This window comes from Gymnogyps californianus, chromosome 27 (genome assembly GCF_018139145.2).
Source record: "Gymnogyps californianus isolate 813 chromosome 27, ASM1813914v2, whole genome shotgun sequence".
Classification (NCBI taxonomy): domain Eukaryota; kingdom Metazoa; phylum Chordata; class Aves; order Accipitriformes; family Cathartidae; genus Gymnogyps; species Gymnogyps californianus.
This window is the reverse complement of record NC_059497.1, coordinates 6,517,153-6,538,685: the sequence shown is the minus strand read 5'-3', so window position 1 is coordinate 6,538,685 and position 21,533 is coordinate 6,517,153. Positions and strand designations below refer to the sequence as shown.

Below are 21,533 nucleotides of genomic sequence, written 5' to 3'. Positions count from 1 at the left end.
CATCCCCTGCCCCCTACAAGCAGCGACCCCTTTCAGGTAGTGATATGGGAAGGGTGGGTTTGCCACGGCCCTATTTTTGGGGTTGCATGGAGCTGAGCGCCCTGTGCTGGGCCCCTTCTGCAAACCCCATTTCCCTCTCACTCTTCCTCCTGACCTCTTTGCCTGTGGCTGTGCAGACCCCTGGTCCCGCACTCCCCGGGCTGCTGAGCCCACCCAGCAGGGAAGCGGGGTGCTCTCTCGAGGCCAGCCTTAGGGTGCCATGGGCAGCCCATAAAATGATGCTCAGATCCTTGTGCCAGAGCCATTCAATGGGCTAGGGCTGTGCCTTGAGCAACCATTGCAGTGTCCAAATTCGGTGTGGGACTCTATTGCTGCCCCTGGATCTGATCTTGCTTTCTGGGCTTTGGAAAGGACTTCATTTTCTCTATGCCTTTTTTTTTTCCTAATAAAAGTTGCTCTTTCTAAGACGCTCCCCGGTCACCTGCTCCTGGGCTGGGACTGAGAACAGTTCACTTCCCTTCTTCTGGCAAGAGGAAAAAAGGCAAAAAACAGAGACAAATGTGGCCTGGGGGGGTAAAAGCAGCCTGAGACTCTTCCCTTCTCATTACAGCATCTTGGGCCCGGTGCAGCGGCTGAGCGAGCCCAGGTCGGGGGCTGTGATGGAGGGTCTGGTCCTCCACTCGCTGCAGCGCTGCCTTATCAGCGTCCCTGGCCCTAGAAAGTGACAGCTGGCTGGCTTGTGTCAGCCCCTTGGGCACTCGCATATCTCAGTCCGGAGGGTTTAAAATAGCAAATCTATGAGGCCACATAATAGCTTGGGCTTATATGGGCTCCTGGGGGGGAAGGGGGAGCGGTGGAGGGGGCCGGGGCCGCGGCTGCCGAAATAGCAGCTCACAAGTGTTGCATTCCTCGCTGGGCGCCGGGCACATTCCTCCCGGCGCTGCCCGCCCCGGGGTGGGCGCTGGAGCCCCCTTAAAGCCTCCTGCCCCCAAAGAGCATTTCCCAGACACCCGCCAGCTTCCCCTCTGCTCCCTGGGATCTCACCGGCGCCCCGCGGCAGAGGTAAGGTTGGGGTGCCAGGATGCCCATTTGTGGCGTAGGATGCTCAGTGGAAGGGCAGTTGCTAAAGACCAAGAAGTGATTCGACTCAGGGTTAGTGGTCCTCCCCAGCCGCTTGCACTGGGATGTATTTTTGCCATGAAGGCATTCCCACGGATAAAGCATCAGGACCCTCTCCAGGGCGTTGTATTTGCAACTTGCCCAACGCCTTTTGAACCACCCTGATGTGTGCCAAGGTGGCTGAGAAGGATTTTGGCTGCCCTGGTTCCGGGGGAATCTCACAGATCCCTATTCCCTGTGTCTCTGGAGGGGCCGGGAGGGATGGGAGAGTTGGGCCAGCCTGGCCTTGGCTCGCTGGCAGCCCATAGGGTGGGTTAGAGGTGGGATGCTCCTGTGCATGGTCTGACCCTGCCAAGCAGGAAGGGAGCAGCGACATGACCCATGCTAGAGCAGATGCTGGGAAATGAGAGCTCCATGTCTGGGTAGCCTGGAGGAAAGCAGAGACTGCAAACCATGGAGGATTAACTCAGCCCCAGAGGTGTGACCAGCCAGCCCTGAGCTAATGGAGAGGGACATTTTAAGGAGCGGGAGGGATATCTGGAGTATTTAATCCACAGCAAATGATGGGAGATTTTTTTTCAGTCAATAATATGTGCAACGTTTCCTCTTCAACTCTGTAATACATCTGCTGGGTTCTCCTAATTCTTTCAAAACAAGATTTCAAAGCTTTATCAGAAAGGTTTATCTATTTCTGTGCAGAGGATGGATAAATACTTCCTAGAGCCACTTTCTGGTGTAACAGTTGTTGTTCTGTGTACCCCCTTAACAGTCCTGGTTTTGTTGCTCTTCCTCAAGTGCTCTGTGGGATCTAGTGACGTATGAGAGAGGAGGTGAAAGGAAATGTAGAAATAAGCTTTTACAAATGCATGTTTGCTCTGTTCTGGCCAGGAGGGAGTCTCCGCTCTTGTGTCGTGAGAGGCCCACATGAAGTCCTGGGTGCTCAGAGGCCACACAAATGATTTGGCCAAACTCTGGGGGTAGCAGGATCATGCTGAGCCTGGGGGAAAAGTAGGGCCAGGAATTGATGTTCGATGGGGAGTGGAGATCAAGGGGATGGTGCTGGAGGGGTGGGCTTAGGGCCAAGCCTCAGATGTGTCAGAGGCAAGGGAACCACGACGGCAGAAGCAGGCAGTGAACCTGAGGCAGACGGGGCTGAGTTTTGACTTCATTTGTCTCCAAAAAGCACCTTCTGAGTCATTGCTCAGAAGTGAGATTTGACAACCTCCCGGGAGCCACGGGTATGCAGAGGCACCCCTCCTGTAATGCATCTTTCCCGTGCTTGCGGATTCCAGTCCTGGATTCAGCATCTTGAATAAGTGATCCCGAAGCCTGTCCTACCCATCCTGGGTAATAAATGCTCAACAGATGTAGCCAGGACCACTTGTTCCCAGACACCAGGCAGGAGGAGAAGTGAAGCGGCACTGCTCTGGGAACAGGTGGTTTAGCACATGGAAGTTATTTCTAGAGCTGCCTTGCGTTGTCCTGCTGCTGTCCTTTGCTGAGGTCTGGCATGAACGCGAGCGGTGAACGCGAGGGGCTTGGGCTGATCCTCGAGGCTGCTCTGGGATGCCCAGGGCTGGGGCTGATCATGGGGCTGGTCTGTGCAGACCTCATGGTGGAGCATTGGGTGGAAGCTAGATGAGGTGGGACAATGAGTAAAGTCCTCCTGGCCATGGCTGGGAGGGAGACGGGTGTGCTGGGAAGAGGAGCATGGCCGTTTCTGCAGAGTTATTAGCCCTATCGCTAAACCAGGCTGTGAATTATTCCTTTTAGCTAACCTCAGTCTCAGGGCCAGGACCAGGAGACAAATGCTCCTGCTGAGCCCAGATCGCCCCTTTCCAGAGCACACTCTGCACTCGGAGGGTTGGGCTGGGAGGCCTCACCGAGATCTTGTGCTGTGGCTTGTGCAGGACTGTAAATTTGAGATAACGGGACGTCCCTGCAAGTTCCTATATCCCAACTGAGCTAAGAATAGGGAGGAAGCAAAACAAGCTGAATGTTATAATTGGTTATTTTCCCGTGCCCTGGGCAAACCCAGCACCCTGAGATGGCTGCAGTGAGGGGAGCTGTGTGTCCTGGACATGGCTCCTGACAGCAGTTATCAGTGTTGCATGAGGCTGTGTCTAATCTCCTGCCTCCTATTTGGGGCAAGCTGTGATCCTGGGATGGGAGGGGAGGGGGGAGCCTTATCTCTGTTGAGATAACACTGTCACAGCCTGGCTGGGTACAGCTCGAAACTCCAGGCCCTTTGGAGAGGCACAGCATCTCTGTGCCCATGTCTCGGGTGCTGGAGGACAGGCTGTGCTTGTCCTTATCTCAGCTCCTAACCCTCGCTTTCCAATCTGCCTTGAATTCTGCTAGATAACCAGGCATGTCGGACTCCGAAGAGGTTGTCGAAGAATATGAGCAGTAAGTGGTGTGTTTTTAAACACCCTTTCTTTCTCCTTATTCCTGCCTTCCTGCAGGGTCGCAGCATGGCTTAGGGGTGCTGATTGCCGGGCACCGGCTCTTGTCGTTACCCCAGCACCCAGTGTGAAAGGGCCTTGGCATTTCCCCACCCTGTGCCCATCTGCACCACTGCTGTGACAGTGCCGAGACCCCCAGCAGAGGGGAGTTTTGCGTTAGGAACTGTATCAGCACATACATGGCAAGGGACAGTTCCTGCATTAAAATTGCTGCAGTCCAAATCAGTGAGATAGAGCTGGGAAAAGCTGATGTCATTAGTTTGCTGCTGCTGGGGTCCTGCTGGGGTCCACATCCAGAGCATTGCTCCTCGAGGCCCAAATTGAGGGCAGCTTTTGCTGGTGGGGGCTACTGGACCATGAGGTGCACCCCAGAGAGAAGGGGCTCAATGTCCGAGCTACGTGGTTATAGGGATCAGTCCAAACACAGCTCCTACTTCTCATCCACCAGCAGAAAATGTAGATCTGAATCCTTCTCTTATATTTAATTGCCACGACAGACTCACACGCTTCGGCAATCAGTCTGAGCCCTGTGCCCAGCGTCCCCTGGACACACCTGAGGACAGACTGTGCATCTCCCCCAAGGTCAGGAAAGGACTTTGGGGCAAAGGTGGGATGTGAGATGCCCATTTCTAGGATTACAGGGCATGGTCACTCAATATTCTCAAGCTGCAAAACAGTGCTGTGCTCTGACCATTGTTGACATGTCAGTTGAGCACTTCAGCTCCTGCTATCTGCAGCCCGCAGGGTGATCTGGGTCTTGTTCCGTCCCCACTGCCACCTTACAGCATGCCACACAGCAGCCTACCCAGCAGTCATTGCCCATTCCTACGAAAAAGGGGAGCCAGCCTTGAGGAAATGTCAAATTCCCCTTTGGCCTCACTGATGGACACACGTGCCCCGTTGCAGCAGATCGCCGTAACTCTGCAAATTTGTGTTGTGCTTTGCAGGGAGCAGGAAGGTAAGAGGACGTGGAGAATCTGCAGCTGCCCCAAGGCTGAAGCTAAGAAATGATCAGAGCAGCTTCAATAACCTGTGCCTTTTTCCCTTCCCTCTCTCCCATCTGCACATGTGCTCTGTGAAGAGGAATACGTGGAAGAAGGTAGGTGTTTCACCGGTGGTTGCAAGGACCAAGAGACAAGTGCTGTTGGTTCAGTGTTTTGCTTGGGTGGGTTGTGGGGGTAAGCTCCTTGACTGCAATGGGCAAATCATGACCAGGAAAGGCAGATGAGATCGTGTTTTAGATTTCTCCATCTGAAACATCAGTAGGATCAAACCCAGCCTGAGTTTTCTCGGGATCTCTTTTGTCAGAGTGATCCCTGAACTCAAAACAGGGGTGGAAGTGCTGGACTTGGGTGTTGGCAGGGGTGTGAGCCCAATAACTCAAAAGGAGCTGGAGCCTCAGCTGAATGTATATTAATGATGCTCAAGCACAAACCTCCAACTACCTCAGTCCGATGAAGAAGCAAACCCCATGGTGCACGCAGCCTCTCTGGGACAGAGCTGGGCTGTGCATTTGGGGCTGGGTTTGGGAGCTGGGTTTTGCTAAGCCTCTTGCTGCTTCAGGGCACTGCCAGCCAGCCTGGGCTGCTGCACTGCAAAACATCCTGAACATCAAAAACAAAGAGAGGCACAAGGGGGAAACCACCGCAGTGCTGGAGTCCTCAGCTCGTGCACGCCATAGCTGCATCCCACAGCTTTATGGCGTCCAACTAACCTCTGCACTTATTCCTTTCCCTCCTCCCTGGCTCAGAAGAGGAAGAATGGATAGAGGAAGAAGACGGTAGTTATTGCACCTTTCTTTGTTTCATCTCTCCACTGCTGCTGTGTATGTCGTGGGTCGGTGTGTCTTTTGCCTCTCCCTGGTTGGGAAATGGTTTTCTTTCATTCTTCCACTTCTCTCTCTTGCTTCTTGCACTTCCCCCTTCCTGCCCTGCTGTGCTGTGCGTATCTGCTCCTGTGTCTGTGGCTTTCTTACATCTATCAACCAAATGCACTTGTGGTTTGCTTTCTTCTTTTTCTTTCCTTCTCTCTTGCTGTGGGACCACAAGTCTTCGCAGGACCTGTGGGCCCCAGCATTGCCCTGACTCCAATGGAGGATTCTTGTGGGGATACTGCTCCCTCCAGTGGAAAAATGCTCCAACAGTGTCATAAATAAGATCATGAAGGTGCCGAAGGCATGTTCTCTAATGCCAGCCAGTCTTGTTCTTTGCTGGCTAGAGGAGAGCAATAGCAATCACTCCCCCCCATCCTGGGGTATAAGAGCATGATAGCACCAGAGGGAATGAGGGACAAATGAGGGGCCGGCTATAAATCCTTTAATTTTATTTTTTTTGCCCTGCCCAAGCACAGAGAGCAGCCCTTGGGAAAAGGTTAGAGCGAAGCCCTTTGCTTTCTGAGCCGCTGCTTCTTCCTCCTGTGGCTACGTCTCCCCCGGGTCTCTCTCTCGGCCGGCTCCATGCCGCAGTTGTCCTGATACCGGGGTCCATAGGGAGCCAGCGGGAGTGGTGGCTGTCAGACTCATGCTGCCTGTTATTCCACAGGTCAGGAAGAACAGGTAGAGGAGGCAGAGGAGGAGACGGAAGAAACCAAGGCAGAAGGTGCGTGGCGGCTCCGCCACTGAGCTCCCATGGCTTGGCTGGAGCCATGCTCTGCTTCGGTGGGCTGCCAAGCAGGGTCTGGGATGTCCCAGCATGGCGTGTGACAGCGGGCCAGTAGCACACAGGGGCAGCTCTCCCCGGTATCTGTGGTTTCCAGTAAGGAGGTGTCAAAACTGAGCTGCCCTTTCCTGATCTACCAAGTGCCTTGGCCCTGCAAGCATGAGGATAATGGTGTTTTCTGCTGGTTGCTGATCAAACAGTTTGTGTCCAGCACTCTGAAATAATGCCAAAAATGAGTTAAGCCTGTTCCACCAAGAGGTCCCGTAGCCTTAGAGGGGGGATTTCCAGAGCTGGGGTCATGCTCTGATGTGTCTCGCCATCCAAAGAACATTGAACTTCATGAGACCTCTTTGGAATAGACTGGGTTGCTTGATGTGTGTCCCCGTGCTGTCACGGCTGGTGGGGCAGGCTCAGATCCCAGCCGTGCTCCCCAAGTTAGGGTGCTGGGACCCCTCTGTGCTGGGGGGATGTCGCTGCCCTCCCCCATGGATGCTCATACTCTGCCCATTGCTTTTGAAACAGAACAAGAAGATGAAACGAAAGCACCAGGAGAAGGTAAAGCAGGAATGGAGGAGGGGCAGTTTTGGCCATTTCAGTCCTGATCCCAGTCCCCCAAGACACTGGCCCCACTGGGGTTTTCAGTGCTGAATTCATTTGCTGCTAAAGAGAGAGCATCTGTGGCAAATGGTGCTGAGCTGCCCTGGCCCCGTCCTCCGCCAGGGCTGGGGCAGCAGGAGGCCTGCAGGAGGGATGGCTTTGTGCTGCCTAGGTAAGAAATTCACCCAAAATACAGTAGTACTACTGCTTTCCCAGCCTGAGCTCTTGCAAAGCTTGTCTGGGTTCCTCCTGGAGAAGACCTTGGGCTCTCCTGGTCTATCTGTGGGTGAGGGGTGTCCATGAGGGACCTGCTTTCTCCTCGTTCATCCTGGAGGGATGAAGCTGCAGTGGGGACAAGCATGAGGCAGAGAGGAACAGCCTGGCCGAACCACCCCACTGTGTCCGCGGGCAGGGTGCACAGCAGGACTGGCCTCCGGGAGCCAAAGCATCGTGTTTTCCACAGGTGGAGAGGGGGACCGAGAGCAGGAGCCTGGAGAAGGTGAAGTATCCATCCTCGTTCCTCTCTGGGGCGGGAGGGGCTGTCCCTTCACCGGTATAAGGAGGTATCAAACGCCTTTCTGCTCAGCCAGGAGCATTAACGTGTGTCTCGGGTTTTGGCACACAGTTGGACATCTCATTGCGTGCCTCTTTCCTGGAGAATGATCCACAGTGCAGCCTGTGCTGCTGGGAGAGAGGAGCAGCTCAGCTCAGTGTTGTGGGTTTTGAGTCAAGGTGTGAAAGCAAATGCCTCTGTGACACTAACGTTGTCTTTCTCCTCTGCTCCTGGGGACCCACAGGTGAATCGAAGCCAAAGCCCAAGTAAGTGTTAGTGCTTTTTCTCTGGTGTAAGGTCTGAACTAAGAGCTGTGCCAGGGCAGAGGCTCCATGTGATGGGCTTAGCACCACGATCCATAAAGAGCATGGGACAGTGAAGCCTTGGAAGCATGAAAGCAGGGTGGAGACTGGGACATGGAAAGAAAAAGGGAGAGAAACAGGCAGACAAACATAGAATATGAAGAGGATCCTGAGAATGAGGTCTTGAAGCATTTTGTGTGCTCCTTGGAGGAGGCCCAGCTGCCCTGTGGCCCTGCAGCTGGAAAAAACCTGTGTGCACCCCAGCCTGGGGTACATGGTCCATGGCACAGCCAGGGTCTTGCTTCTCCAGTATGCTCCTGGCCATGGCTGGCATGAAGCAGGCATCTGCATGAGTGCCAGCATTCCCGGGACAGGAGCACCTGCCTAAAGGAGCGGGGTCGTGAACCATTGCCAGGAAGCTGCGGGTCCTCATGGACCCCTGGGATGCTACGGTCTGGGAGGCAGATCAGTCCTCAGCCGCGATGTCTTCATCCCTTTGTGCCTTTATGTGCCCCTACCGAGCATCTCCTGCCCTCCCTCAAGCCCACAGAGGATGAGACGATGGTTTCCAGCTGCCTGTGCCAGGTCACACTGGAGCACACAGTTCCTCTGTGCCCTTTTGGGTGAGCAGTGGGGTGGCTGCCAGCCCCAGGGTGCCTGGCAAAGGGTCATGGCCAAGTTGCCTGCAGCTTGCAGAGTTATTCCAGCCATGTGGGCGCCTTGGAGTGCTTCCCGGGAATGCCAGAGGTCTTCCTCTGAGGCTGTCCAGCTGGCAACCTCCAGCAAGCAGCATTACACTTCCCTGTCCTCAAAACGTGCTCACTCTGCATCCCTGGGGACTGTGAGGCTCAGAGAGGAGGGCTGGGTAGATCAGTGCATGGATGAAAGGCACCATCCTGTCCTGTCCCAGGTGTCTGCTGCAGGCTTACCATCCTCCTGCTCACCTTCGATTGCAGGGTCTTCATGCCAAACCTGGTGCCTCCCAAAATCCCAGATGGTGAGAGACTGGATTTTGACGTAAGTAGTGCACTCGATGTCCGTCCCCGTGAGGTGATCCCCTCGCATCGCTCCTCCACACTGTGCCCAGCAGCTCTGCAGCTCCTGGAGGGCTTCACTTGTGGGAGTGTAGCCATCACTGCTGTTTCTATCTGGTGCAGGACATCCACCGCAAGCGCATGGAGAAGGACCTGAATGAGCTGCAGGCCCTCATCGAAGCCCACTTTGAGAGCAGGAAGAAGGAGGAAGAGGAGCTCATGTCCCTCAAGGACAGGATTGTATGTCTGCAGCCTTCCCCCTCTATTGCTATTGCCACCCTCTCCCTTGTGGGCACACAGCCACGATCCTTTCCCCACAGTCCTGACAGCAAGACCTGAGACATCCCATGTCCCTGCAAGACAGAGCCTGAGATTTGAGCCGGATTTTGTACCCCAGTGCCTGGGAAGCCCCTGGTCTGGCTGCTGCGAAGCTGCAGTGCCTAACGGAGATGCACCTTCTGCCATGGTCACTGGTCCACATGCTCCCTTGGGAGACGTGGGAGCAGCAGATCTGCCCTTGGGGCTCTCAGGGCTTTTGGGGTCAGGGATGTGTCCCTAGAGACAGAGAGGATGCAGATTCCCCAGGGTGTCCAAGCCAACGTCCTCTCCTTCTGCAGGAACAGCGGCGAGCGGAGAGGGCAGAGCAGCAGCGGATTCGCAGTGAGAGGGAGAAGGAGCGTCAAGCCCGCATGGCCGTGAGTCTCCCTCCGGGGATGGGGGGCTTGGGCTGGTCTTGGGTAGCACAAGCCCAGCCGCGGAGCGCACGGGAGCACGAGCTGTGTGTTGCATGCAAGCTGGTCTGTGAGGTCTCCGTCTGTCCGCTCCTGACCCACTTCCGACCCTGGCAGGAAGAAAAAGCTCGCAAAGAGGAAGAGGAGGCACGGAAGAAGGCTGAGGAGGAAGCGCGGAAGAAGAAAGCTTTCTCCAACATGCTGCATTTTGGAGGCTACATGCAGAAGGTGTGATCCTACTCCAGGCGGTTGCAATGAAGCCGCTGGTGGTCCTGGGAAGGGCTCAACCATGGGCTGGCCTCACAGCACTGTGCATGTTCTCAGTGCTGGTAGACTGTGGTTTCTACAAGCAGAAGAAGACAGGCCACCGTTGTTGAGCCACAGCAGCGGTCGGAGGGCCAAAGTGAGCTGAGAGCTCTGCTTTGCAGATGCTGGCCAGGGCGGGTCCAGCCTCGCCTCAGAGACAGGGATGGGTGTGGGAGGGTGTCTTGTCCACTATTGCCAAAATTTCCTTGAGGACCTCATGTGCTTCTGGAGTCCCAAAAGCTGAGGGTGTTGGGGGCAGAACTGGGGATGGGGTAGAGCAAAGGCTGGGCAGATTTCCTTTACTCCAATGGACTGATGGTTTCCTCAGTCAGAGAAAAAGGGTGGGAAGAAACAAACAGAGCGGGAAAAGAAGAAGAAGATCCTCAGCGAACGGCGGAAGCCCCTGAACATTGACCACCTCAACGAAGACAAGCTGAGGTGAGCACGAGCTGCAGGATGGATGTCCAGGACGGGGGCTTTGCTTTGGGTCCCACCTCCTGGGGCAGGATCCTGGGCTGGGGCGGGCTGCCTGGGTCTTGCAGCCCAGACAAGAGGGTGATGGCACAGCTGGGAGATGGGCTGTGACACCCCAACGGGGACGTGGGCTCCGTGGCTCTGCCGGGCCACAGCTGCCAGGCTGCTGCTGACAGCGCCGGCCATCAGAGGGAGCCACGCTCACACGCGTGGGACACGCATGTCCACGCACATCCCGACCTCACCCGTGGCTCTGGTCCACGCATGGGGCTGGCATCGCCGCCTGGCTAACGCATCCCCGTCTGGGCATGGAGCCTGCAGATACCCATCCTGGGGGAGCAGGCAAGATGGTGGCATCACTGCCCTGTCCCCTGCAGTGAGCTCCCTGTGAGCCACATCCCCTTTCTGCACTGACACCAGCCGGCTCTTGTCCCCACAGGGACAAGGCCAAGGAGCTATGGCAAACCATCCGTGATCTGGAGGCTGAGAAATTTGACCTGCAGGAAAAGTTCAAGCGGCAGAAATACGAGGTGAGCTGTGAGGTCCTCCATGAGCTTGCTCGCCCTCCGTGTGCCTGGCTGCTCCTTCTGCTCCCCATCTGGGAGACGAGGTGGGCTGTCTGATGATGCTGTCGCAGGAAAGCTGGCTGCATCAGAAAAGGACTGGGCCTCCCCTTGTGCATGGGGTGACAAACACCCAAGAGGCTCTGCACCACTGAAAGCAAAGCCACATCTGCCTCCCTTTTGGAGATAAGCCAGGATCAAACCAACCCTCCCAGTTGTTGTCAGCCACCCTGGCAAGGCTGAGCACACAGCTATGAAATGCTGGAGGATGTGGCAGCTGGTGAAAGGGGCTGTGCGGTGGCCCTGTGGCCTCCCGGGCTTCCTGCTGTGCTGCACATCACAGCCCCATGCTAAACCCCGCGCACGAACTGCTGGGGAAGAGAGAGCAGTGAGGCATCTTTGCTCCGACTCTCATCACCAGCTGGGCGTGGGGCATCTTGCCAGGCCTCACCATCTGCCTGCATTTCTCTTGCAGATCAACGTCCTTCGAAACCGTGTTAGTGACCACCAGAAAGTGTAAGTCCTCAGGCAGGCTGAGCATCCTTCCTTGACGCCTCCTGCCCTTCCAGCTCCCTGCTCCCCTGGCCCCAGTTCCCTCCCTGTGTATCTCCTGGCTCTCTTGCACCCTTGCAGAGCTACCTCCTGTCCTTCCCACTCCTGCCTCTGGTCCCACTGGTACCTGGTGTTCATGGACCTGCAGGTCTGTCCCAGAGACCTTGGTCCATGCTGCTCTGCTCCCATTGACAGACCCCCATTGCCTCCCACCTCCACCAGCTGCCCCCTGCGCCAGAGAGCCTGGCTGGGGATGGACCCCGGGGAGACCCCACCTCTGCACATGGAACCTTGTGTCCTGTGGGGTCCTGCCAGCCTCCAGCTGCCCCCATCCCTGCAGTGGCTCTGCCCAGCATCTCAGGGAAGGTGCTGGAGATCCCAGCTTGTGTAGAAGGGGAAATCCCACAGGCTGTGGGAGCTGTGCAGCCCTGCAAGCTCAGGGGAGCCTGTCCCTGTGCCCATGTTCCCTGCACAGGACTGGGGAACCCTTCATAGGAGGGTGGAGGTGGGTGCTTAACCCCCACCCTCGGGAGCACCGTGCTGCTCTCACATCCCCATCCCGCCCTGCTGTCTTGCATGAGAGGTGCTCAGCCTGCCCCGTGTGTCAGGTAGCAGCATCTCCCGCCCGCTTACACCAAATCTCTCTTCTCTTCTGCCCCAACATGGCCTGTTACTGCAGCAAAGGGTGAGTGCAGGCGTTTCCCGAGTGCTGTGTGTCTCCCACTGCACGTGTGCTGCATGAACACCGGGGCTGACATCAGGCTAGCAGTAGGGCTGAGGGAGGAGGCAATGCCAAGGATTGGCAGCCAAAGCTGTGCTGGTGACTCTCAGGATGACAGGTCAGAAATGCCCTTCACTGTCCACCCGAGCATCCTCCTCCTCCTCTCTGCTGACCCGTGCCCAGAGCAGTGCCTGTTCCTCTGATGCTGGTTAAAGAGAGTGATGTGGTGGGTCCTGGCTAACAGCTTCACAGCTTCTGGCTCTCGGGAGAAGGATCCTGCAGCCATTGTTACCCCTCCGCAACTGGAGATCCAACTTGTCGATTCTTCTCTGAAGGATCCTTGGGAGGGAGAAACATGGGAAGGGAATTGGGCATTAGAATTAGAAGGGAATTAGAAACACCTGGCAAATGCATGAGCTTGTTCCCATAGAGTCCCAAAACACATAGACTGACTCAGGTCCCAAGGTTTTACCTGGGGCCACTGAAGACCTTCATCCCCACAGGGCAGTGAGCATCAGCCTCTTTGCAGGACCACTGATGGCACCCACCTTGTCTCTCATTTCACGGTCACTAATGCCTTTTTGCACGTGCTTTTCTTCTTCCCTTCCAGGCCAAAGGCTGCCCGTGGGAAGACCATGGTGGGCGGCCGGTGGAAATAGATGACTCAGAAGGCAAAGGAGGCTCAGCCACGGAGAGGTGTGTTGCCTTTTGGTCGACCAGCTGGCTTCCCCACGTCGTGGAGCCTGCACCGCGCGCCCACCTGCCCTCCCACTGCACAGAGCATGCAAAGGCCTTGCTGCAAGCACAGCTCTGTCTGGGTGGGCAGATGCTTCGCGAGGTGCCATTTCTCATCTCCACACCCCCAGCTGATGTGTCTGTAAATAAAGAGAACGGTGAGGGGGTGCTGGTGTTGTCTCCATCCTGAAGCTCTGAGCCCAGAGGAAACAGGCACAGGACAGTCTCAGCAGAGCTTGACTGAGCAAGCACAGTTGCACACCTGCTCCCTGGGGTGCAAGAGGATGCAGCAACCATCCAGGCCCTCCTGAATAACATGTCCCCTTGTCTCACAGCATCTCACACTTGCAGTCCTTAGGAGGTTTTGTAACAGACCTGCTTTTCCTGCTGCAGTTTGGGGGCAATCCTAGTTATGGCCACTTTAGTTCCTGCTTTTGCTGTACCAGAGCCCCTCTCACTCCTCTCTGTGTCAGGGTTGGCCCTGTGGGACAGCATGGATAGGGCCACTGCTTCCAAGTCTCTTGGTCCATGGATTAGTCACAAACTCTGCTTCCAGGCCATTTTCATTCCTATTTCCACCTCTTCCTAAAGGGCCCAGACCAACTGTGTTTGCCTCCTCTGCATGTTTCTGACAGCATGCAACGAAGACTTGAGATGAGTCAGTGTGGAGAGACCATTTATCTGTTCTTTCAGGGGTAGAGATCTCTTTCATCTCTGTAGCACGCTCCCACATGCAAAGCCCACGGGGGCACATCAGCTGCATAATCCCAGGTGTTCCTGGTGCATGGATCTGGACTGTCAGCCAGCAGAAGACACTAGGGGCTTGCATGACCATTTCCTGGTCATGCTGTCCCATGCTGTTGTTAAACAGCATTCGTGAGGCATTTCCCAGAGCAGTGGGGCAGGGATGGATGCACAGGATGGTGGATTTTCAAAGGCTTCTTGTCCCTTGGCAAGACATTTTGTCTCCCCTCTTGCTGGGGCTGCCTGTCCTCCCCATCCCAGACCTAGTGATGTGGGGGCATCCTGCAGGTTCCTCCCTTGTGCTGCCTGTTGGATGACGACTTATTTTGCCTACTTCAACACATGCCATCAGGTTTTGGGGAACAAGGCTCTGGGATGCCTCAGCTTCAGTGAGGCAGCAAGTGGAGGGCAACCAGCCCCCTGTCACCCACCTCCTCAAAAACGAGGTGCGGAGGGATGAATGTGATCCCTTTTTGGGACAAAAGGGGACAGCTGGGGAGGGTGGCGGTGCTGGGACATGAAATACCCAGAGGGTGGCTGAGTGAAGGTCCGGCAATTGACATTTCCACCCTGCATGATGCATGGCCCCGGGAGAGAGGACAGAAAGGTACATCTGGCTTGGAAAAAAATATCGCCTTTTCCCAGGCTCTGAAGGTCCACCCTCAAAACCTTTCTGGCAGGCAAAGGCGGGGCCCTGCCAGTGCCGGTGCCCGGTGCTGCACAGAGGCACTGCAGCCGCTCTGCCTGTCCCTGCGGGGCTGGCAGCGCCCAGGGTGGGGGTACAGAGGCACTCCCTGCTTCCCACAGCGCTGCCTGTCTCGGCAGCGCGCTGGCCCCCAGCCAGCCTGGTTCCCTGCGCGCCGGAGCCGAAACTTGCGCGCTCCCTCCCCGCCCGGCACCTCCCTCCTTGCGCCCAGTGCTCGGTGGCACAGCCATGCCAGAACAGCTGAGTCAGCGCCCAGCCCTGCCACCGACCCTCCCCTGCTCCCTTTCCCACCAGTGTCTGTGGCTTTCCACTGTGAGTGGGCTGCTGCCGTGCTTGGGCATGGCAGAACGTGGTGCAGGATGCAGAAATCCTCTGGGACATGGCAGAGCACTCTGGGGTCTTCTCTGGGGTCTTACAGGGTGCTGGCATGGTCCCAAGTGTTGCATGGGCTGCATGATGATTACAATGGTGCAGTGTGTTGTGCCAAGGTTTGCTGGAGCGCAGTGCAGGGTGCTGTATGCCAGTGAGCAGCTCTGATGTGCAGGCGTGCTGTCCCCATCCTGCCATGCATAGCATGTGTTTTGCAAGTGGATGAGTCTTAGGTTGGTGCAGTGGGCCAGGGCAGTGCAGAGTGAGGGACCCCTGGTAGCAGCTTTTGGAGGGTCGTGCAGGGTGCTAACAACTTTGCAGTGCCATGTCGTTGTGGAGATTTGCAGTGCACTAGTGTCCTGCAGCACTGCTGTGTGGTCTCAATGTCCCCATGGGCAGCAGGACCTCTGGAGGTCAGATCAAAGCACCAGCTTCCTCTGGAGCATGGTATGAGGGGTAGAGAGCTCTGCCCTTCCCTAGCAGGGCATCTTCCCAGGAGCTATGAGGTGTAGCATCCTCCAGCATGTTGCAGAGGAACACCATCTTCTGCCATAGTATGCAAACATCCTCCATGCTGCAGTCCTTTGAGGAGTGATCCCTTGTGCAGCACCGCTCTGGAGCACAGCACATGAAAACAGTGTCCACTCAAGTGCGGTTCTGGTGTCTCAGCCAAAGCACCGGACAGGGATCAGGTTGTGTTCCACACAGTCTGTGCAGCGCAGGATGCCAGGGTCCTTTTGGCTCCTGTACAGAGACGTTGGCAGGTGCTGCAGTGAGGCGTGCGTGCTGACGGGTGCAAAGCAGGGCTCATGTCCCACAGCGCAGTGTGGCACAGGAGGCCTCTGCCCTCCCCAGAGTGATGCCAATGTCCTGGCCAGAGTTCAAAGCTCCAGAGGCTGCTGCCAGCCCAGGGTACAAAGCCTCCTCCTCCAGCATTCAGCATGGGTGTCCCAGTGCTACTGCATGAGCCCAGACTGCAGCAGACCTGTGCCCAGGTCTCACAAGCATGCGCACCTCATGGTCTGTTGATGCAGCCCCATGCCAGGGTCCTCCCCAGGGTACCACCGTCCCCACACAGTGGAATGGATGCAAAAGAGGATGCATTTGTTACCGAGAAGGTCCTGGTAAAATATTGAGCTGATGTTTTGGGCTGTGGTTGTGCCAAACCAGAGCTGTGTGTAAGGCAGCCTCATGCTCTTCTCTGCCTAGTCAAGACCCAGGACTACTCCCAGAGGCAAAGCCATGGTGAAATACAGATATTGCAGAGCCTGGTCTTGCCACTACAGCTACAGATGATAGAAACAGCCTGCTTATATCTTTGATCAGGTCACCTTAGCCAGGTGTGCTCTGGACAGCACAGGAGATTCTGGGATTGCTGTCCTGGGGCCACCTGGCCAATGCATATCCCAAGGAGCCAGGGTCACGCACATGCCCACGCTACCAGCATTATGGTCCATGATGTAGCTGCAGTGGTCCACAAGGACCTGTGGGACAATGGAGTGGCAGCTGTTGAAGCTGAAATGCTGCCAGGGCCCAGTGTGTCTCAGCAGATGGGGATGTGGAGCCTCTCGCTGGCACCATCAGTTGGGGCGCATGGTGAAGGATCCCCTCACCCCCACCTTGGAGATGTCGGAGCATTGCTTCCCCCATCAGGCACAACACTAAGTTTGAGTGTACTCACTGCAAGAGCAGCGTGTGGAGGAGAGACGGGCAGGGCCAGCGGAGGGGGTGTCAGGGTGTGTGACACGAGGACAGAGCCTGCCCAAGGCGCTGGACAAGCATGGTGGGTGTGGGCTGCTCTGCACCTCCTGCTTTGCTCCCTGGGGGAGCCAGTGCCCAGGCTCCCTGGTGCAGGACAGGGGACTTGAGTCCTCTGGGGCTGGAGAGGGGGTGCCAGCACCAGCAGGATAACACACACACCAAATCCCATGCTGACAGCGGATCCTGGCTGGCACACAGAGTCCCTGCTGTCCAGGCACAGCCCACCATGGGGTACATTTTTTGAGTGACATCCAGGGTGTTCAAGGGCAGCACAGCTCTGTAGAGCACCGAGCGGATGGTATTGGATGCCATTGCTATGGGGACTGGGCATTGCCCAGTCCTTTGGAGCGTGGTGTGGTGTTCACCGCTTTCACCACCCGTGAACCTTAGACTCAGGCACAGGGTGACTGCATCACACTGATCCACTGTGCCACTGTCCCCAGGTGAAGTGCCAGGGTGCCCAGCCTCGAGTTCGAGCCAAGGCCAAATGCCAACAAAAAACTGCAGAAAATGAAGCCGTACAACCTCTGATTTTTTGCAGGTCAGGTCTAACAACAGGCTGTATTTTAAAAGAGAGAAAAAGGATGTAAATGTTGAATTTTGAAACAGCTTCCAGACCTGGAACTCTCATCTTCAGAGTCCCAAGCCATCGTGTTGCTGTGCAATGGCCCTCCTCAGCACACTCCCCTGCAGGGCAGCTCCATTTGTTCGTGCAAGCATCTGACGTCTGCAAGTTTTTTACGATTATTTTTAAATGCCTTATAAAACTTTAAGTTTCATTTAATATCTTAGCCCTGTAAATCACTGCCTATAGCAGCTAATTCATAGGTATCAATTAATCGCCTTTAATTGGCTAAAGTCATCCATGGTTTATGCTGATTCCACAGATGTTTTAAATCATCATTGAAGTCTTTAATGCACTGCAAGCACAGTGTAGCATCTAAGCAATGACCCGTGTCCATGAGACAAGTCCCGCTGACAAAGCAGGCAACAATGCTCTGGGATGGAAAGGAAGAGGCTTTAGCTGTTGTCTGGAAGCAGCATTTTATTGGCACTTAGTGGAAGGAAAATGAGCTTCCTGGTGATGGCTGAATCATTGCTTTTGCATGTGCTCTCATGCCTAGGTATCAGCAGAAGTCCTAGGTGTAAACTATGCTCTTCTTCAGTGCAGGGCAGCAACCACTGGCAGGAGAAGTGAGATGCTGAGACCTAATGGGAGCTGGGATCAGCCCTTTGACCAGCAGTGGATCCATAACGTTCATGACTGGTAAAGGTGGTGCTGCACTGTATGCCCTGACCTGGAGTGGTGCTGAGCACCAAAGCTGCTGTGATGGTTTGCAGGAGCAGCAATCCCTGCAGAGGTGGCTCTGGCAGTCACGGGCAGTGCCCAGGTCAGGGGACGGCACACATCTCAGGGAGGTCTGGAGCACTGGAGGGAATTGTTCCCACTCCTGCACCCCTCCGTTGGCCTCAGCTGCGCAGATCCTGACCCATTTCCCCTCCCAAAGGGCACATGGAGACCAGACTCACCTGTGCTTAGCTGGTGCACAAAGCTCTGCAGCAAACAGCAAGCTGTGAGGCAAAAGCCGAAGCCTTTAGCAGTGTCTCCCATGGTATCATTTCTGGGTAAACCCATAGGAGGTGGGTCTCAGAGCCTCACGTTTGCAGCTTTGAGGCCGGGTATCTTCAGAATATTCCTGCCTTTGCTACTGTCCTGCTGCCTTGCTCCCCGCAGAGGAAGGGGGCTGTGTGCTCCCTTGCATACAAATGCACCCACATACGCACATGCAGAGCCCCAGACATGTGTGCGCATGCACACACAGGCAGACACAGTCACAGGTACTTGTATGCACATGCACACACAGAGCTTGCTGTGCCGGATCCTGCAACATACCTCCAGAGGAAGGTGAAACAGCAGTGATGGGCGCGGGGGAACTGTGCCCGTGGCATCCCTGAGGCAGTACTAGTGGATAGGCTGTCCAAGGACACGGGCACCCAACAGCAGGGGATGCATTTTAGGGTATCATTCATTTACAGTTGCCTGAGTCTGTGCTCCAGCAGAGGAAGCAGAGGGCTCAGGAGCTGTGCAGGCAGCAGGGAGCTGGACCAGAGGAGCCTGAGCGCACTGGATGAGCCTCATTGGAGAAGCAGGTGGGGTGGTCTGAAGGGAATGTGGATGCAATGCTGAGTTTTAGTTTTATTCTCTCAGACGGTAGCGCTCAGGTCCTAAGTCTGTTGATGGTCAAGGACCCAGTCATGAGCACGTTTAACAAGGGATGTGATTTTGTTCAGAAAGCGCTGTCATCTTTGCCAAGAGCAAGGTCCTGCACCCTGTACTCTCACCGCATGAACCCAGCACATGGTATGTGTCCTGTTCCAGATAAGCTCCAATTTGAGCCTGTTGGAAACTGAGAGAGATGGAAATGCATGCTGAAGTGTGAACTTGCAGGCTTTGCCTTCAGACCTGGCATGACCCGTGCCTGGGAAAATCCTCATTACACAGCAATTCTCTTCGTATGTCTTCCTGCGTGAAATAAATATGCAAAAAGCTTGTCTGCTGCAGTTTATTTAAGTGCACCGCCAGACCCAAGAGTGCCTGGGGATGCCTGACCCCTACTCCGAGATGCCTCCACGCCTGCCTAATCCCTGCCTGCTGTTTGCTACCAGCCCGCATGCTGCGGCTGCTGGGGTTCAAGCTGATGAAGCCTGATGCTGCTGAGCAGCTCAGCACCTGCACAAAGCAAATGGTTTTTTTTGCCCAGCTTGCCTCTGAGGCTGAGCCTTAGACAAAAGACACAGAGGAGGCGGGAAGAGCAGCAGAGGAAGGCAATACATCTCTTACCTAACAGCTCAGAGGTTACAGCACTTACTGGTGAGGTGGAAGATTCAAGTTCCTATCTCTCCTCGGCTTGACAGGAGCATGGCTTTGAGCTTTTGTTTTTAACCCCAGCTGAGCTGCAGCACTCAGTACTCTCTCTATATGACGCTGGTTTATAATTCCAGCGTTACACACTACAACTGATGTGTTAGATTGTGGCGCAGTGCAGTATTGAAATTACTCTGTTGACTGTGCTCTCCTGGTTTCGGAAGCGTTGCGAGCCACTCATACCTTTTATCTGCACCTGTAAACAAACACAGTTGTGCCTTCGCAGAGCAATAGATCTAGCTTTGATATCATGACAAAGACGGAACACTTTGATCCAGGGAAACACTTTGATCTTTCACTGTGAACCCGATGCTGTTGATTAGCTGTAAAAATAGAGCAATTATTGTAACTTTTCAGGTGGTTTTGCAGTGCTATACTATGACCTGTCAGTGTTTTAGCTGTGTGCCATGCCACACCTTAAAATAAAATAGACAGAATATGAAATTCAGCTAAGTTCTGTGGTTCTCAAATTCTGCTGATTTTTTGGACCAACATATTTTGGAAAGGGAACATTTGCCTTTGAGAGTTTTTCCACCTCAGAGTTTTTGTCCAGGCCAGTGTTTCAAACACTTTGAAATAACCACAAGCAGAATCATCCTGGCAAAGACTAAGAAGCATTTCTGGGTGCTGGAAGAGGTCCCCAGGGGCCCCATCAGGAGGACAGGTCTCCTCCCTTGGGCTGAGCATCTCATGGAGGTCCCCATCACCTGCCTTGCTGCCCAGAGCACATCCTCCATGGCTGCCAAGTTGGGTTGGCTGTACCAAGGGCTCCATGCTGGAGCAGCCACAGTGTGAAGGTCATCTCAGCATCGCTGGGCTCCAGATGGAGACCATCAGCTCCAGCCAGGGCTCAATTTGCTGCTCCTCCAGCCGCACGGAGTAAATCAGGCACCGTAGGTCCAGATTCATCCCAGCTCACAGCAACGCTTAGCAGATGTACTCATGGCCTGATTTCAGTTCCAGGTCTCTCCTGGCAGTGGGCAGAGATAAATATCTCCAGAGGGTGATTCAATGTTGTGTGACCTGGCAGGGCAAAGCCAGGGAGATGGGGTCCTGGCTGGAAGGAGCACACTGCGGCAGGATGGGAACCAGCTCCTGGTTATTTGCTCGATAGGGCAATTATTCCTGTAAGTTCCTGAGCCCTGTGATTAACTGCAGCCGTCCAAACATCATCATTGCGAAGGAAGAGTAACTAAAGGATTCTGGAAATTGTTGGCATTTCTTGGCGGCTGCAGAAAAATCCCAATTGCAGCTAGCAGGCCTTTGGGCTAAGGGCGGGACAACCTACCGGCACGCAAACCGATAAACAACTCAGAAGGAAGAACTTCTTTTTCAGGAAGAAAGAAAAGTGATGCAAGAGTCCCCAAAGCTTCTGCCCACGAACCAAGCGAGGAACCGAGGGGGAGCAATCGCTCTCTGCTACAAGTCCCAGCTGTGGGTGGCCCCATGCGGATGGGGTACAGCATAAATACCAGTCCTGGATGTTTCATGAAGACACAGGCTCTCATAGGCACAAAACTCCTCCACGGATTTTTTTCCAGACCTCAATGTCCTGAGACAGATATTCTGGAAATCTGGTCCTGTGCTCTATGGAAAAGCGTTTGGCCCATAAGACCTGCCTCACAGATGTGAGGGTTACAGCTACAGAAAGGTTTCTCTAAGGCACCTGAATCCTTTAGTGGAAGTTGCAGTTTTGAGTCGGGCTTTCTAATGCCTTAGACAAAACAGAAGGGCAGCAAGTGCTTCATCGCAGGGTCCTCAGCAGCCTGCACACTGGGTGGGATGGATGACTACGCTGCAGTGAAGAGGCTGTACATTGAAATCCTAGCATCCCTGGGACTGACGTGCTGTGAGATGGGTGCTGGCATCCCTGAAGTGTGTCCTGGCATTTGGTGTCTCCCTTGGAAAGGCACCTGCCCTTTAGCAAGCCCCACAGTTGCATTTCCTCCCCAGCAGTCCCCCACAACCTGTGGGCTGAAATTTGGTGAGGATCTGGGGAAACTGGGTTTAATTTGGTCTGTCATTTAGAGGTTCTGCCTCAGAGGCAGACCAGGGATGTTTCCTGGTGGAAATATATGCAGCTAGGCAGGAGTTTCCAAGACAAAATTCTTGGCCTGAAATTTCTAAATTCTTTCATAGAGCTGGGTGTCCGAATTCATTTACCCATAGAAAAAAACGACGTTCTCGTCTCTATTTTGCTCAAGTAAATGTGACCCAC

The 21,533-nt window shown here is 54.8% G+C and overlaps 1 protein-coding gene across 5 annotated transcripts; it reads left to right on the top strand.

Moving 5' to 3' along the window:
- The first annotated feature begins 3,480 nt into the window (after window positions 1-3,480).
- On the top strand, window positions 3,481-12,976 carry TNNT2 (troponin T2, cardiac type). 5 transcript variants are annotated; one of them, XM_050911281.1, is made up of 17 exons: window positions 3,481-3,528; window positions 4,532-4,542; window positions 4,666-4,683; window positions 5,335-5,364; window positions 6,125-6,181; window positions 6,764-6,796; window positions 7,302-7,337; window positions 7,636-7,657; window positions 8,650-8,710; window positions 8,851-8,967; window positions 9,345-9,422; window positions 9,576-9,686; window positions 10,093-10,202; window positions 10,678-10,768; window positions 11,277-11,317; window positions 12,033-12,038; window positions 12,685-12,976. In XM_050911281.1, exons 1-17 carry the CDS (start codon window positions 3,491-3,493, stop codon window positions 12,731-12,733), a joined length of 909 nt encoding a protein of 302 aa, XP_050767238.1. In that variant the 5' UTR covers window positions 3,481-3,490; the 3' UTR covers window positions 12,734-12,976. The 5 variants fall into 5 exon arrangements, with proteins under 5 accessions (XP_050767238.1, XP_050767237.1, XP_050767240.1 ...); XM_050911280.1 differs by lacking the exon at window positions 5,335-5,364 and adding an exon at window positions 4,895-4,917 and having other exon boundaries at window positions 6,073-6,181; XM_050911283.1 differs by lacking the exon at window positions 5,335-5,364 and having other exon boundaries at window positions 7,335-7,337.
- The last annotated feature ends 8,557 nt before the right edge of the window (window positions 12,977-21,533 follow it).